The 16,041-nt window shown below is 42.9% G+C and overlaps 1 protein-coding gene across 5 annotated transcripts in view; it reads left to right on the top strand.

The window, feature by feature from the left end:
• Positions 1–16,041, top strand: part of LOC113171965 (zinc finger protein 521) — an 87,044-nt gene that overhangs the window by 32,494 nt on the left and 38,509 nt on the right. For 4 of the 5 annotated variants that reach the window (XM_026374713.2, XM_026374712.2, XM_026374710.1 and 1 more), the window contains exons 4-6: positions 7,235–10,740; positions 10,915–10,999; positions 11,361–11,393. In XM_026374713.2, the coding sequence (XP_026230498.1) occupies positions 7,591–10,740; positions 10,915–10,999; positions 11,361–11,393 (3,268 nt within the window). In that variant the 5' untranslated portion in view covers positions 7,235–7,590. The remainder of the gene's footprint in view (positions 1–7,234; positions 10,741–10,914; positions 11,000–11,360; positions 11,394–16,041) is intronic. The other variant, XM_026374711.1, reaches the window with a different exon arrangement.

Below are 16,041 nucleotides of genomic sequence, written 5' to 3'. Positions count from 1 at the left end.
ACACACGCGCGGAGTGGCTCCCTTGACTATTGAAGCCCAGCCCAGCCCAGACCCGCCTGGCCCAGCACTCCCTTAGAGCTAGTGCAGTGAGGCAGGCGGTAAAGGGGCATGCTGGGGGACAGATTGTCATCCTTCTTTCTCCCCTGGGAGACTCACTGTGCCTACTTGTCCTGCCAAGACCTGGGGGACAGCTTCTTTCCTGTTTGTGCTGTAGTCTACCTGAAGTGGTCAGCTGTGCTTTCTCTCCACACCACTAGCCGTTCGGTTCCACAGGAGATGACACCACTGCCACCTAACCCTCTCCCACACACAAACGGCTCCACCTACGTCCTCAACACAGCTCATCTTGCTTTGGGTCTTATCTCAACCAGAGCCTAATAGGGCTGGTTGTTTTCACACTGTGATTAAATACTGTGAAACATACAGGACATTTAAAAGGAGTTCACCTTATTAAAATGTGTTTGCTATAGCGGTAGAATCTTTACAACCAATACATGCTTATTAATCATGTAAAACGCAATATCGAATTTCACAGAGGTAATGACATGCATGCTGTGAAGTGTATTTTGATTCCAAAGTGATTCACATTTAATAATTCAAACACTTCAAATCAAGTAAAATTAAACTGAAACAACAGAACATCAACATTAGCCCTCGAGCCCACCTACTGCACGCTGACTAGTAGCCTATTATGAACCCCAAATTCACCTTTCTTGAATAATGGAGTAATTAAATGTCTCCTTTTTTCATGTCCTCTCATTAATTTCTTTTTTCTCTAAAAAAAAAAAAGATTTAATTTTCAATGCTGTAAATTGAAGCACTTCTGGTCATTTAATTTCTTGTTAACCCTGTCTTTGCCCTGCCCTCATGTAACACTTGGTTCTCTCAGAAAACCCAGGCAGAGCCAAACACAAGTGGCCATTTTAGTGTCTAAGCATTGTTTTCAAATCAAATGTTGATTATATTCATCAAACTGTAAAATATATAAATCTTAACATTTTTGCAGGGCTGGATAATAGTGGCCTCTAGCATACATATCGTAAAGTTTGTTAATGACCTCAGTAACCCAACTGTAATAGTATGCAGTTGTTATACGAAATGTGTTACAAGGCATTATATCATCTTTGGCATGCTTTCAGAGTTCAAACACTGCACTTATGGATTGATATGCAATGCTAATCTTAAAGAAACACATTGAAGCAGATCCTCCACACAGCAAAAACAACCTCTTAATAGACATTATCATTGATAACCATTGTTATTTTGATGCATGTGTTGGTGCACATGCAGGGCCGCACATCTCTGTGATAAGTAATGGAATTCCACTTTTCATTGTGTCTCACTATCATGAAAAGAAAAAGCCTAGTAAAGGATGACTGGCCGCCCTACTTTTCCTCCTCTGGCCTTCCATTTGTCTAACTTTCCCGGGATGCCACTGGGGCACTGTGATTTCTGGGACAGTGACCAAGTGCTCCTGTCTGAGCTGGGGGACGTGGGTAATGTGGACAAAGTAGTTGACAGTTTGCCGCTTCCCCATGGTTGAGAGACAGAGCCATGAGGGCCAGAATAATGGACACCCAGACCACAGAGTCAGGACAGTGCTTGATGTTCCAGCTCTTTGTGTCAGGCCCTGTGTGAAAAAATCCCCACTGACTGCAGTTTGGGGGTGTGTGCATTTCTCCTTCAAGTGTGTGTGTTGATATGTGTTTTGTTGTGTGTGTACATGATGTTGGGCCAGAGTAACTCGCTGCTACAGCATTGATGAAACCCCGGGAAGTGAATCCCCATTTCATCTACTGTTTTTCTACCTCGTCCAGTAAAAGATAGCATCCTTGTTCACTGCTCCTCCAGTCGTCTCACACAACCCCTCCCTCTCATCCTTTAGCGTAGTGGATTTGATTGATGTGTAGCAAAGGGGGAAAGGGACCTGACATTTCTCAGTGATGTGTAAAAAACATATTGTGTTTGCTAAGAAAAAAAGAGCAAAACTGAGAGACAGACTGAGGATACACACAACACACACACATAGACAATGCTATATCTCAGAGAGAGCATGCATTGGTAAATACCACCTCTGTTAAATACTCCTAATTGTGCTTATTAGTGTGTGTTAATCAGCTGCATGGTGCAAGAAGCCACATCTAGCCACCTGGCACTCTTGTTGACAGCTACTGGGAATTATCAGTGTTTCATTTTGACTGGATTTGATGTCTTAAAACAGGGATGTAGCAGGACTACTGTGAGTAAAGCCCAGCACTGGGCCTCTTCCAATAGCTCTGTGTCCTCTGAGCTCCCAGTCCTGAATCAACTGATTTGTTCATCTGACTGGAATTAGTCCCAAAAAACTGACACCCCGCTCCCTTCTCTCTCAGTCAGGAAGATTGTAGTCTTAGCTAATGTAATAAAAAAAAAAAAACATCTCACCACCTACTTTATTAGATCTTAAGTGGTTGTGTCACAAACACGGCCGTACATGATAGCATGGTGTTCAGACACACATTGCTATTTGGGCATCAGAACAGGAAAAGCGTTGCGATGACACATGCATTGTCTCATGGGAAAGGCTCACTACTTTTCCCTGTAACTGTAAAAAGATCCCCTCTCTGAATATGAAGCGGGGTCATGGTGTTACATCAGACAAGTTGTCAGCTTTTTGTTTATTCAATGAATCCCCAATCCCCAATGTGCCACAAATATACTCACACAAACACATCTCTTATGACAACCACTACGTACAGATCTCTGGTACAACACACAGGAAGATAAGATTTGGCGGCTGAAAGTACGGCCATGCTTTGCTTCACTAGAATGGCTTTTGAACAAAGTACTGCTTGCTATAGAAGTGGCAGATGAGCAAAAGCAAAAAAACACTTTTCTGATAAGATAAGGTCCTGGACCTGGATAAGAGTTTGGCTTCCCAAATAGAAGAAATGTACTCTATTGCTGTCAGGCAGTGATAAGCAATCTTGAACTAGGTCCAGGAACTCAAATGTGAAGGTTCAGGCTCCAGCAGTGAGTTATTCCCAAACCATGGCGATTGGTAGGTCTAGATCTAGATAAAATCAAGTCACAAACGCTTGTGAACCATTGTTGAAAAGCAAGCTTTGGGCGAAAAAAAGTCTAACACGAACAATCACAACTGAAGTGTTCTTACTTATTTATTGCACTTAATATGGGGTACAAAGTTCCAATTACACCAGAAAATGCATTTGCAGTCTAGGGTTGATCTTTGAATTATTACTGAAAGCAAATATCAAGTAGTTTTTCCATAGCAATGCCATTTTCTGCAAATATTAGCTTATATTTTTTGCATGTTTTGTGGCGAAAAGACATCACAGTCGTGCTGATGGTTGTAAAAAGACATTTCACATTTTAAAATGGCAAGAAAAAAATTACTAAAGTACAAAAGTACTATGCATATGCATACAAAAAGCCCTTTGAGTTTGAATGATGTCTTATAGCACTTCATAATGTTAAACCAAATACTCTAGCTTTAATCCAAATACATTAAACAAGAAATTTCATCAAACTTTTTTTGCTTCTTTCTTTTTTCTTCTTTCGTTCTTTTTTTATTTTAACTCTTTTATTTGTTAGACTTACAAATGTTGGATAATAAAACTAAGATTTTAATCTTTGCTGGAAGGGGATTTTACTGGTTTTGAATGTGTAAAACCTTTTACACACCCTCTATTTCAACAATTGTGTAATTGAAGTGTTAGTGGTCCAAAAATTCCTTCATGATCGTCTGTTCAACTTTTACTATGATGGTGGTTTATTACTACAAAGAATACATTTGTAATATTTCTTTATAAATAATACACAGAAGCAATATTTGCCAACATATGTATGCAAGTCCAAAGGGAAACAATGTCATCTGGAAAAATTAATGATTTACTCTTTTATAAAATATATATATTTATATATCTTACTAATTCTCAAATACATTAATTGCATAAATTAAAACATTCCTCAGGGGTTTGACAGCTTTGCTGATGTGTACAGAAACAGCAAACTTACCTGTTCCCAGCATTAAGGATTATTTGAACAGAAGTATTTACTTTGGGTAAGGGTGCTATAAATGAACACAGAGGAAGTGGTGCAGAAAGAGTAGTTCAGACTGGCGTAGAGGAAACAGAGACCTGTATGAAAAGGGGATTTTTAGTGGCTACTTTTGCTGTTAAAAAGAGAAAATAAACACTAATATGCACAGTACAGGGATGTTGTTAATTTGTATGCACCTTACATATACTAAATTGATTTAGTGGACTTGACAGGCAAAGCTTTTTTACTACTAAAAAAAAGTTTTCATATAGTGTAGCTTAGTGCTGTATTTATTTTTACCAGTATATATAGCTATGACACATTTGATGCCATCCCCAGTAGGAGCTCTCCAAATGAGGTTGTTTTGTTCCATATAGGAGTCATTTAAAAGAGAGAAAAGGAGGGGGTAGGGACAGAACTCCCAGAGAGGGACAGGCCTTAAGATGGAGGTCTTCCTCCCAGGACGTGACAGGCTGTTGGCTGGAGGATGCTCAGGAAGGCCTTGGCAGACCAACAAAGACAGCCCTTCAGCTGCAGGGTGTAGTTTTTCAGGCCCCAGCATCCCCTTTGGCAGCAACACAGAGAGTGCTGGCGTGCACAGGCCCCCGGCCCGAGAGACAGGGAAGTAAGGCGCATTCTTTTATTTACTCAGGCTGCTGCTGAGGCCTGGGCATTTCTTGTCTGGGTGAAAAAGGGAAAAAAACAAGTCTCTCTCTCTTTCCTCTTAAGGTCTCCTGAGGAACACTGCTCTTTCATCTACAGTTGTTCACACACTTGTTTCGGCCATTGCGCTTGTACATGTGCATTCTATGGGCACATGTATGTGCTGTGTATATGTTACTGTGTGTGTGTGTGTGTGTGTGAGTGAAAGAGAGACATATTGAAGAGAGACATGGAGAGTAAGAGACTACAACCGCTGTCCGTCTCACTATGTGGACAGAAACATGTTCAGTTTTGTCCTGAAACAGACACACACACACAAAACAGATCATTTTTTCATTGCTACTAGACAACCACTGAATCACCAAATTACAATATAAGTCGAGATCTTGGAGACAAATAATTATGTTATTCCACATTAATATTATTAATAATAATATTGCGTGTTTTTATGATATAGAAGCCAAAGTAATATCTCACAAACCTAATATTAACTTTCATATTTGCACATCTAAACATGATTTCTGCTAGTTGAACTCAAACAGTGTTTGCAACTCCCACATGTCCCCCACAGATACAACTTTATGTATGAGTGTTGTTGGAGTAAAGGCACTAAATAAATAATATACATCAAGTAAACAAACAAAAACTGCAATGAGGTTGTCCTGACAGCTCAGTAATGTCTCAGGGCATAGACATCCTCATTTAAGACAGTAGAATTTCATTTAGCCTTGTATACAGGCCCATTTATTTGTTTGTTTTATATTATTGTCTCAGAGCCAATATGTTTGACTGTAAGGCATTGGCTGGGGTCATTCTTCTTGCACTGTCTTCTTCTCCTATACCCTGGGAGGTAGTATGAGAGAGGGCAGATCCGCCCCCTCTGTGGAGGAGGGCAAAGCACTGAGTCACCCATCCTCCCTCAAACCAGAGAGAGAGAGAGAAAATAAAACAATGAGACATGTATGAAAGATAAAGCAAGCAAATCAGGCAAGGTTTGCTCCTTGAGTGAGATGTGTGTGCAGAGTGGGCGCTTTGCCAGGGGTGGGAGGTTTCCGGGAGGGCCACGGTGTGGAGGTGGGCTCTCAATGTGCCGCTTTCAGCAGTTTGGAGGGGCAAGGGAATGGCCTCCGACCCCATCTGTTTCCTGAAGATAGGCCCTGATGGGGGTAAGTGCTCAGAGAGGGCATGATATCCTGACAAAGGGCAGATCTCCAAGCAAAAACAACAGAAAGGGGGAGAGAGAGACTTAGATTTGTCAGCCGAAGGAGAGTACAGGGGTTGGATCCTGGAAAGAGCTCATGCTTTTCCTTCGTCCCTCTCATAAATCTTTGCAGTTTCCTCTTGTTTTTCCCATTCTAAGTTTTGGCCTTTTGACACAGTTTTTTTCTTTCTTTCTTTCTGAAGGGGTTGGGATTACGTTGTTTTATTTAGGTAAGGAAGTTCACAGCACTTAGAATTCGGCAGCGGGAAGAAGTGGTCTATAACCTTTTGAACTTGTGGAAAGTAGTGTTCTGTGTTTTCCATTCATATTACCGTACAGTGAACAAGTGGAAAGGAATGTCAGCAAAGAAACGATTTGAATAGGGACACATTAATGTAACACAAATGCGGGCTGTGTTGTCAGTTGACTTGTGTTCCCTGGTCAGTCTGTGCACCTGCTTGTCCTTGAGTGAAGTAGTTAGCCACTTGGTTATCTTCCCCTATCCATTTCCCTATCCCCTCCTGCATCAGCACATGGTACATTCATCCATCCAGTATCAGTTGCCTCACGGCTTAGCACAGGCCACACTGACAAATATGATAATATTTCCCAGCCTATAATCTGATAGCTATTGATTGATGTTCTGTAAGGCCAATGTTTCATGAAAATCATCTGTTTAGTGCTGGAGTGTTCCTAAAGGCTATGCATAGCTGTGGTCTAAATTGCATATTTAATCTTCTCTTTCACTATTAGGAACTGCTTTTCACTTTTGTCGTGTCTTGTCTTAAGGTCATTTCAAGGGCTCTTGTTTTTCAAAAATATTCTAGTAATTGTTAGGAATAATAGAAATGTTCTAATTTACCTCATGCTGGGCTTACATCCTAAAGTACACCCATTGTCTTGTGTTGGCTTTAAATGTCAGGGAGATTGTGTGTTGAATCACAGTTGGCAAAGCCATTACATGGCCACATACAAGGTTAATTGTAGTAAAAGTATTTCCACTCATTCTCTTCTCTAATTATACTTTAAATTGCATATTTAAATGTAACTTTTTAGATAACACCTGAGGAGAGGTATTGTTTCTGCTGAAGAAAAATGTTCTAAGTTGCAAAGAATTCTAAATTCATATACCACAACCTTATAATTACTATGACAAATAACACCACAGTGGCCCACCTTTTCTATTTGAAGGACTGAGACAAATGACAAATGAGGCTAATACAGTCTAACAAAATACTCTTACTCGCTCATTCGTTCTTACTCTTACTCTTTTTTTCTTCTGGCTTGGTCTCATGCCTCCCTCTCTCTCTTTGCATTTTTCTTTTCCAGACACTGCTGATCTTGAGGATGACCCATCGTGTTCCTGGCCAGCATCATCTCCCTCCAGTAAAGATCAGACTTCTCCAGGACACTGCGAGGACTATGATTTCGGTGAGGAAGAAGGGGGCCCTGGTCTGCCATACCCATGCCAGTTCTGTGACAAGTCCTTCAGTCGCTTAAGTTTCCTCAAGCGTCACGAACAGAGCCACGGCGATAAACTCCCTTTTAGCTGCACCTTTTGCAGCCGCCTGTTTAAGCACAAACGCAGCCGTGACCGACACGTAAAGCTCCACACTGGTGATAAGAAGTACCACTGTGGAGAGTGTGACTCTGCCTTCTCCCGCAGTGATCATCTCAAAATCCACATGAAAACCCACGCCTCCAACAAACCCCACAAGTGCCCTGTGTGCCGCCGAGGCTTCCTTTCCTCTAGCTCTCTCCACGGCCACATGCAAGTACACGAAAGGGGCAAAGATGGCAGCAGCTCAAGCCTTTCTAGAGCTGACGAGTGGAAGCTGAAGGAAACTCGCAAATGCAGCCGTTGTGAGGAGGGCTTTGATGTTCCAGAAGAGCTTCAGAGGCACATTGCAGAGTGCCATCCTGAGTGCTCTCCATCAGAGGATGGAGGCCTGGGCGCCACCCTACAGTGCATATACTGCCATGAGCCCTTCGGTGATGAGAGCACCCTGCTGACTCACATTGACCAGGCCCACAGCCGGGACAGAAAGGGCCACACCTGTGCTATCTGCTCTGAGCACTTTCTGTCTGTTGAGGACCTCTATGCTCACATGGACATCCACCAGCTCCCAGAATCAAGCAACCATAGTAACAGCCCTTCCTTGCTGACCGTGGGATATACATCTGTCTCTAGTACCACTCCTGACTCCAACCTCTCTGTTGATAGCTCCACAATGGTGGAGACAGCACCACCTGTGCCCAAGACAAGAGGCAGGAGAAAGAGGGCTGCTCAGAATGCATTAGACATGGGAGGACGTTCCTCCAAACAGCCTAAAGTCTCCTACAGTTGCATTTACTGTAACAAGCAAGTATTCTCCAGTTTGGCTGTACTTCAGATTCACCTGCGAACCATGCATCTGGACAAGCCAGAGCAGGCTCATACTTGCCAGTTTTGTTTGGAGGTTTTGCCCTCTTTACTAAATCTAAATGAACACCTTAAGCAGGTCCACAATGCAGAAGACCACGCTGCCCTATTAGCCAGCTTGCCTGATGCTCTTCTTCAGTGTAACTTCTGTCCTGAGGTGTTGAGTGACCTCAATGCCCTCCAGGAACACATCCGCTGCTCCCATGGCTTTCCCAGTCCTGTGGCCAAGGAGAGCAATGCCTTCTTCTGCCCCCAGTGCTTCATGGGGTTTTTGACAGAGGCTACCTTGGAGGAGCATGTTCGTCAGACTCACTGTGATGGGGGAAGCCTGCGCTTTGACTCCCCCCTGGCTGTAACTCCCAAGGAGCCTATAGTAGAGGTGTACTCCTGTTCATACTGCACCAATTCTCCTATATTCAACAGTGTTCTGAAGCTCAACAAGCACATCAAGGAGAATCACAAAAACATACCACTGGCACTGAACTACATCAACAATGGAAAGAAGTCCCTGCGCACCCTAAGCCCCTCTTCTCCAATATCTGTGGAAACAACGATGCTGAAACAAGGCAGCTCAGCCTCACGCACTACCAGTGAGTTCATATGTAACCAGTGTGGTGCCAAGTATACCAGTTTAGACCTTTTCCAGACTCATCTAAAAACTCATCTGGATGGTCTGCAGCCTCAACTCACCTGCCCACAGTGCAATAAAGAGTTCCCCAACCAGGAGTCTCTGCTAAAGCATGTGACAATTCACTTTACTATTACCTCCACTTATTACATCTGTGAGAGCTGTGACAAACAGTTCACGTCAGTGGATGATCTGCAGAAGCACTTACTCGACATGCATACCTTTGTCTTCTTTCGTTGCACCCTGTGCCAGGAGGTGTTTGACTCAAAGGTGTCTACTCAACTCCACCTGGCTGTAAAGCACAGCAATGAGAAAAAGGTGTATCGCTGCACCTCATGCAATTGGGACTTCAGGCATGAGACTGACCTACAGCTACATGTGAAACACAGTCATCTGGAAAACCAGGGCCGTGCCCATCGCTGCATTTTTTGTGGGGAGTCCTTTGGCACAGAGGTAGAGCTGCAGTGCCACATCACCACCCACAGTAAGAAGTATAACTGTCGTTTTTGCAGTAAAGCCTTCCATGCTATTGTCCTCTTGGAGAAGCATTTGAGGGAGAAACACTGTGTGTTTGAGGGAAAGGCACAAAATTGTGGTGCTAATGGTTCAACTGTAAGTGGTGGAGATGGTCATCCTAAAGAAGATACTGAGTTACAAGGTGTCCTCACTAACAGCCATGGTCCAGGGGCAGCAGGAGGATCTGTGGTAGAGTCCCAGAATAGCCATGATGGAAGTGAGGAAGAGGTGGACACTGCAGAACCAATGTATGGTTGTGACATCTGTGGGGCATCTTATACCATGGAGTCGCTCCTCACCAACCACCAGTTAAGAGACCACAATATACGCCCTGGTGAGAGTGCCATGATGAAAAGGAAAGCTGAAATGATCAAGGGCAACCACAAGTGCAATGTCTGCTCCCGCACATTCTTCTCTGAGGCTGGGCTGAGGGAACATATGCAGACCCACCTTGGGCCTGTCAAACACTACATGTGTCCCATCTGTGGGGAGCGCTTTCCTTCCTTGCTCACCCTGACTGAGCACAAGGTCACTCATAGCAAAAGTCTGGACACAGGCAGCTGCCGCATTTGTAAGATGCCATTGCAGAGTGAGGAGGACTTTCTGGAGCATTGCCAGATGCACCCTGACCTGAGGAACTCCCTGACAGGTTTCCGCTGTGTGGTGTGCATGCAGACAGTCACCTCCACATTAGAGCTCAAGATTCACGGTACCTTCCACATGCAAAAAACTGGTACCATGTCCTCCAACCAACCCACTGGCCGCAGCAACGCCATGTCTCAGAACCAGCAGCAACACCATGCCCAAAAACCTTTCAAGTGCGCCTCTTGCCTGAAAGATTTCAGGTCCAAACAAGACCTGGTAAAGCTGGATATTAACGGACTGCCTTATGGGCTCTGTGCTTCCTGTGTCACAGCAGCTGGCTCCAAGAGCTCCAGCCCAACAGTAAATGGAGGAAGGCAACAGCAGCAGGGTGGAGCCTCCACTCCAGCAACAACTACAGTCACATGGATCCAGGGGGATAGTCTCAGTCCAGGGGATGGGAAAGGCAAAGCTGTATCTTCATCATCTTCATCCTCTTCCACATCTTCATCATCTGCTGCCAAGACTCGATGTTCCAGCTGTAATGTGAAGTTTGAGTCTGAGGCAGAGTTGCAAAACCATGTCCAGGCAGTGCATCGGGAACAGGCTGGGGACAGCAACAGCGGGCACCTCAAGACTCCCCAGGTGTCCCCTATGCCCAGAGCCAGTCCTTCTCAAACCGAAGAGGTATTGTTAATTAATGTTGTAATAAATGAAATTGAATGGCACTCGATGGGTTTCACAAGTTTTTCTGCATTGCCATGTTAAAGTAAAGAAAAAGTAGAATGATTGGCAGTTAGCAATATTACATTTATTCAGTGTTTACTATAATAATCCCTTTCTTCTTGGTTTTATTTACAGAAGAAGACATACCAATGCATCAAATGTCAGATGGTGTTCTACAGTGAATGGGACATCCAAGTTCATGTGGCCAACCACATGCTGGGTAGGAGATAACTTTTTATTTCATTCATTACGGCCTCTGTTGCATTTCCTGCAACACAGTCATAAAAACAGTGTTTTATGTTAATAGGTTTTTTTCTGCATTTCCCAAAGCGTTTGTATAATGTAGCATAGACTTAATCAATGTGGCATTTTGGTGTGAGTTTTAAATGTTTGAGGGTATGATTTTGAAAAACAAGCATCAGTACAATATATATCATTAATGAAAATTCATCCAGTTTCACAACCAAATATTTTAATTTTAAATACATTTTAGATACAGTGCTTTCATGTTTTTTAGGTGAATCGCACACTAAGGAGTGATGCAATATATGTAATAAAATATTTGACCCTGTCTCATTCAGGCTCACAAGTGTCTGGATCACATCACCAAATAGGTGGAATTATTTTTATATTTGACCATCAACTGCATCCCCAGTGTTGTGCATTTAAAACCCCATCATCTTCACTTCCTCGTGCATGTGAATGTTATAATATAGTAAGTGTGCATGCTTGTGGAGCAGAATCTCTCCACTTCAAACCACTCTGTTCTGAAGGTAGTTTGAAGGAGTGAGAACATACTGTACAGAATATTGAAATATTTAAATACAAAAATAAACATATATATATATATATATTCAAACTGTTCAAATTCTAAATACTAGTCAATTGTTTAAAAAACACATTGTTACCATACTTTTTTGTTTGTTTATTGTGCTCCTTTGGATAACTGAGATCTGAATACAACATTTGGTAATATACTTTAATGCTCTCTGCATTGAATGACATCAAATCAACTTAAGAATGAAATGGACTTTTGATTTTACCACACTGTGTATACAAAATTAGTCCAAATTTGTTATTTCCTTTCTCAAGATTCATAAACAAAGAGTGCTGGTGTAACGCTAACCTCCGCATTTTCAAAATGTCTTTACTTTTGGTTGTCATTTGTATGCAGGCAGAATAATTTGTAGAGAACAGACAATTGGAAAACAGGTTTTCTTGCCTGCAGTAAGTAGGCGTCTGAATTCCGGTCTCACGTTCCTTTATTCATTCATTTATTCAGCTCGTTTGGCGGCTCTTTCATTACACTGCATTATCTGTTGTCTTCAGCGGGAGAGAGACTCATTGATCTGGAACCAAACCGCCTCTCTGTTTGGGACACGCTTCTAGGCGCAGGTGAATTTAAACACGGTGGGCAATTCTATCAGGACTGGTAGGCAATTCTATCAGGGACCCACTGTTTGTGCATAAACAATCAGAAGCATGTGATTTGTGATTTTGATGCTGCGGTGTATTTGCAAAGGAGAGAGACGAGCTCAGAGTGTGTAGGTGTGTATTTTGTATTCATCTTTGAGATCTGCTCACCCACTATTCTACTGGGGGTGCCTAATACAGTACCATGCCAGCATTAGTCCTTTCTCTCACAAAGGCAGGCACGGAGCACACTGGGAGGGTAGAAAACAAACCCCCCTACTGGTTATTTTATGTCTTTCAGCTGCACAAGAACACAGTTCCCCCCATAATAGTGGAATTCAGACAGCTTAAGATAACAGGAGGATAGGTGATTGGGTTATTGTCTGATGTCTTATTTCTCTGATATGCCATTGCTTTGTATTCAACATGATCACGGGTTTCATCAGATTCCTCAAAGGGTTTCTGTTAGATGCATTTGTTTTGTGATGTGTAAAATATGGAGAAAACAAAACTCATCATAATGAAAATTTGCTAGAAAGATGAAGTTGTCAAGACATGATTGCATTTTGTATAACAAAACAAAAAGGAAACTGGAAAGAATAAAGGAAATATTTTAAACTGAAGAGCTATTAGGGAAATACATACGCATCAGATTAGTTGTGTTACAACGCTAATGTTGATCTCGTGATTTGATGTTGCTTCTGAGGAATTAATCCCATTTTAATATAGAATGGTGGTAAATTCGGTCCAGGCTGTAATCACTGCAAAGCTGATCTTGGCCAAAAACACAGAAAAAAAAATATTCATTTGGAAAAGCTCTAAATACCTTCTCTACTGAAAAAAGGGACACTTTCTCCTTTTAATGACCATCTGCACAGGAGAGGGGAAACAGGGGGCTGGGGTCATCTCTGCTCAGCTGTCAGCGTTATTAGCGTAGGTAATGGAGCAGACGCTGGATTCATAGGGGTGTTGTTTTCATCCATGCCCCGCTCCATGGTGTCAGTTCACACTGATAACTCTATATATAGTGATGTGCCGTGACATAACCATAGTGCTAAGTGTATGGAACAACAAAACCTGAGCCTGTCTCACTCAGACAAGTCCATATGAGCTGCCTTTGTAATACAATAGTCTACCTAAACCAAGTGCACTCAGCCTCCACCCTCACCTCCTCCCATTGGGCCTGAGTGCTCATGGCTGCTTCTTCTTCTGTTAGATTGCCAGCACATTTTGATGCATGAATATTGCACTCAGATGATGGTGGTCCTGGTTCAGACACAAAGCGCAGCTTTTGTGCCTAGCTACTCGACATTTACTATGATAATGGAGGTAAATGAAAGGGAAGGAGGTGGCCATGGGTACAGAAGGGTGTGTAAGAGACCAGCCCCAGCCAAGCCTGTGAAAGGCCCCCACGTGTCTTAAGATGGAGGCCGCAGCCTGCTAGGGCCCAGATGGATCAGTACACATTTGCTGTACAGCTGGTCGCTCTGTTTGGGGACCTGGTGTGATACTCCTATGGAGAAAAAAATGATATCGCCACCATCCAAGGAGCAATTTAATAGCAGGCCAGAAGACAGCTGGCCACTCTTTAGTTTAGAGTTTTTTTGGCATGGCACACTTACAGAATTGAGGGTGTCCGATTTTTCTCCAGAGACACACAGATTTATACAGCTTTCAGCTGCTGCGCTCACTATCAAACCTTGTATTTCTAATTTTCTTTAAGTTTACAAAACGAATCCGTCCATCAGGTCAGTTTACCTCATTTGTCTTTATCTGTAGGAATTGCATTGGAAAAAAAAAGATTTAAAATCAGAGTGCTTTCACAAAGTCACTAGTTTTTTAAGAGGACCTTTGAAGGTCACATTTTATTGACACAAAAGCTTGTTTGGTTTGATCAGCATGCCATCATGCCACCCCATTGCTTCACTTTGACCCCACTGTAAACTATGACATTTGGAGCCTCATAGGGGGCACGTTTGGCCCATTTATCGTACTGTTTCAAATGTCCCTGTGCGGATTTTCAGAGCCCTGACATGTTTTGAAGCACACACTCTGTCTTAAAGGGGTTTAAAGGTGAAAAGGATTTTTAGCTTTTCTGTTACATCTGCTTTCAATCCAATTCTCGTCTCGCTCCTGTCCACTGCAAGCACCTACTGCCAAAGTGACAGTGCTTAGAAGGACAACTGTAAACAAACAAACCAAACCACATCCTAGAAAAGTGTTTTTGAGGTCACCTCTACGGATTTTTGGGTGGGTGACAGCACTGAGCTTGAAGCCAAGTCAGGGAGGAGCCTTCTCTCACAGAGAGGAGCCGGTGGCCTGGTCGGCCCAGGCAGAGGGGGGCACTGGAGGGGTGGAAAGGTTCGGGGGCGGAGAGGGAAAGACACATTTGCTGTACAGCTGGCCGCTCTGTGTGAAGCAGGCACTGTGGGCCGTTACAGAGCTGGAGAGGAGAGCGAGTGAGAGGCCTTTAGCTCTCCTCTAGTTTCTCCACCTCCTCTGTGTTCCCTCTGTTTCCCCATCCCTCTGTCCACTATCTCTCCGTTTTCCTCTGTCTCACTATCCAGCTCTCACATTTTCATATTAACTGAGCTCCAACCTGGCAAAAACATACTGTGTTGGCTGTGAGTGGGGGAACAGACAGGAGGCACACTGTAACAGTATTTGAAGCTGAAAGCCTTGTTGTGTTTCTTGCTAAGGGCTGCAAATTATCCTTGACACATATCCTCTTGTCTTGGGCCCCAAGAGCAACTTGGCCTGTGTATGTTGATTACATGGTCTCCATCACTGTCTCTGCCCTTGTGGCAACACATTTACTACTCCATTAAGCGTTTTTTTTCCTCATGGTGCGCAAACAGAATATGCTATTTTCAGTCTTTGTTTCGTTTCCTATAATCCTCTTTGATTGGGTATGTCTGATGGTGTTCCCTCAGTTTCTGGGAGTCATTCATAGAGCACATACACATGTAATCTGCTAACAAACACGGCCAAACACTCCTCATTTGACTCCTAGGGGGCTGGATCAGAGGCAGAACTCAATAGACAACAGGGCACACAAACAGAATCAATCTTATGAAATAAATAAGAGAACAAGCTTGGACCAGCCAGTGAAACAAAGGAAACCATGCGTACCATATACTGAGTCTGATATCTGCCTGCTTTTATTAATTGGTGATTAATAACACCTCTCTGTTCGTTAGCGCAGTCACCTCCCGTGCAGCCAAGTGTGTTGCTGCTAATATGCAATTATGCGCACCTTACTGCTCGTTACATTATACCTCTCCCTGACTAATGTGGCATCCATGAGGAGAATAAAAAACAGAGCGAGCTGCAAAAAAAAAAAGAGCTATCAATAAGATTCTCACATTCACTGTGTTACCTGCGAGTCTGGATGGAAAACAAAAAAGAAGTTTCTTACAAATTTCTCAATGTAACCAGGAGACTGCATTAAAAGTTTTACAGCATTGCAGAGACTGTTTTGCTCTTCCTGGTGTTTTTGTTGTAAAGCAGAGGTAATTGACATCACCATGGGGATGCTCTGTTGCTAGGCCAGACAAGCTTGGTCTGATGTGGTCCTTATCTATTGATTTTCCTGACATTTCCCCACACCTCACAGACTAGGCCAACATGTGAGAAAATATCTGATGCTCTCAGTTCATACAGCCTGTTTGTACAAACTCTGGGCATGCACTTGCTGCATTGTAATTGGTAGGTTGATGTCACCATGGTGATTTGGGGACAAATTCTTTCCGGTGATTGGTCGAAATGTGCTCATTTGTTCACGAGTGTGTCATTCTAAAGTATAGATTACAAACTATGGACTATAATACAGATTTGTACAAACTTTCT

The sequence above is a fragment of the Anabas testudineus genome, chromosome 17, assembly GCF_900324465.2.
Source record: "Anabas testudineus chromosome 17, fAnaTes1.2, whole genome shotgun sequence".
Taxonomy (NCBI): Eukaryota; Metazoa; Chordata; class Actinopteri; order Anabantiformes; family Anabantidae; genus Anabas; species Anabas testudineus.
This window is presented reverse-complemented; position numbering and strand designations above follow the sequence as displayed.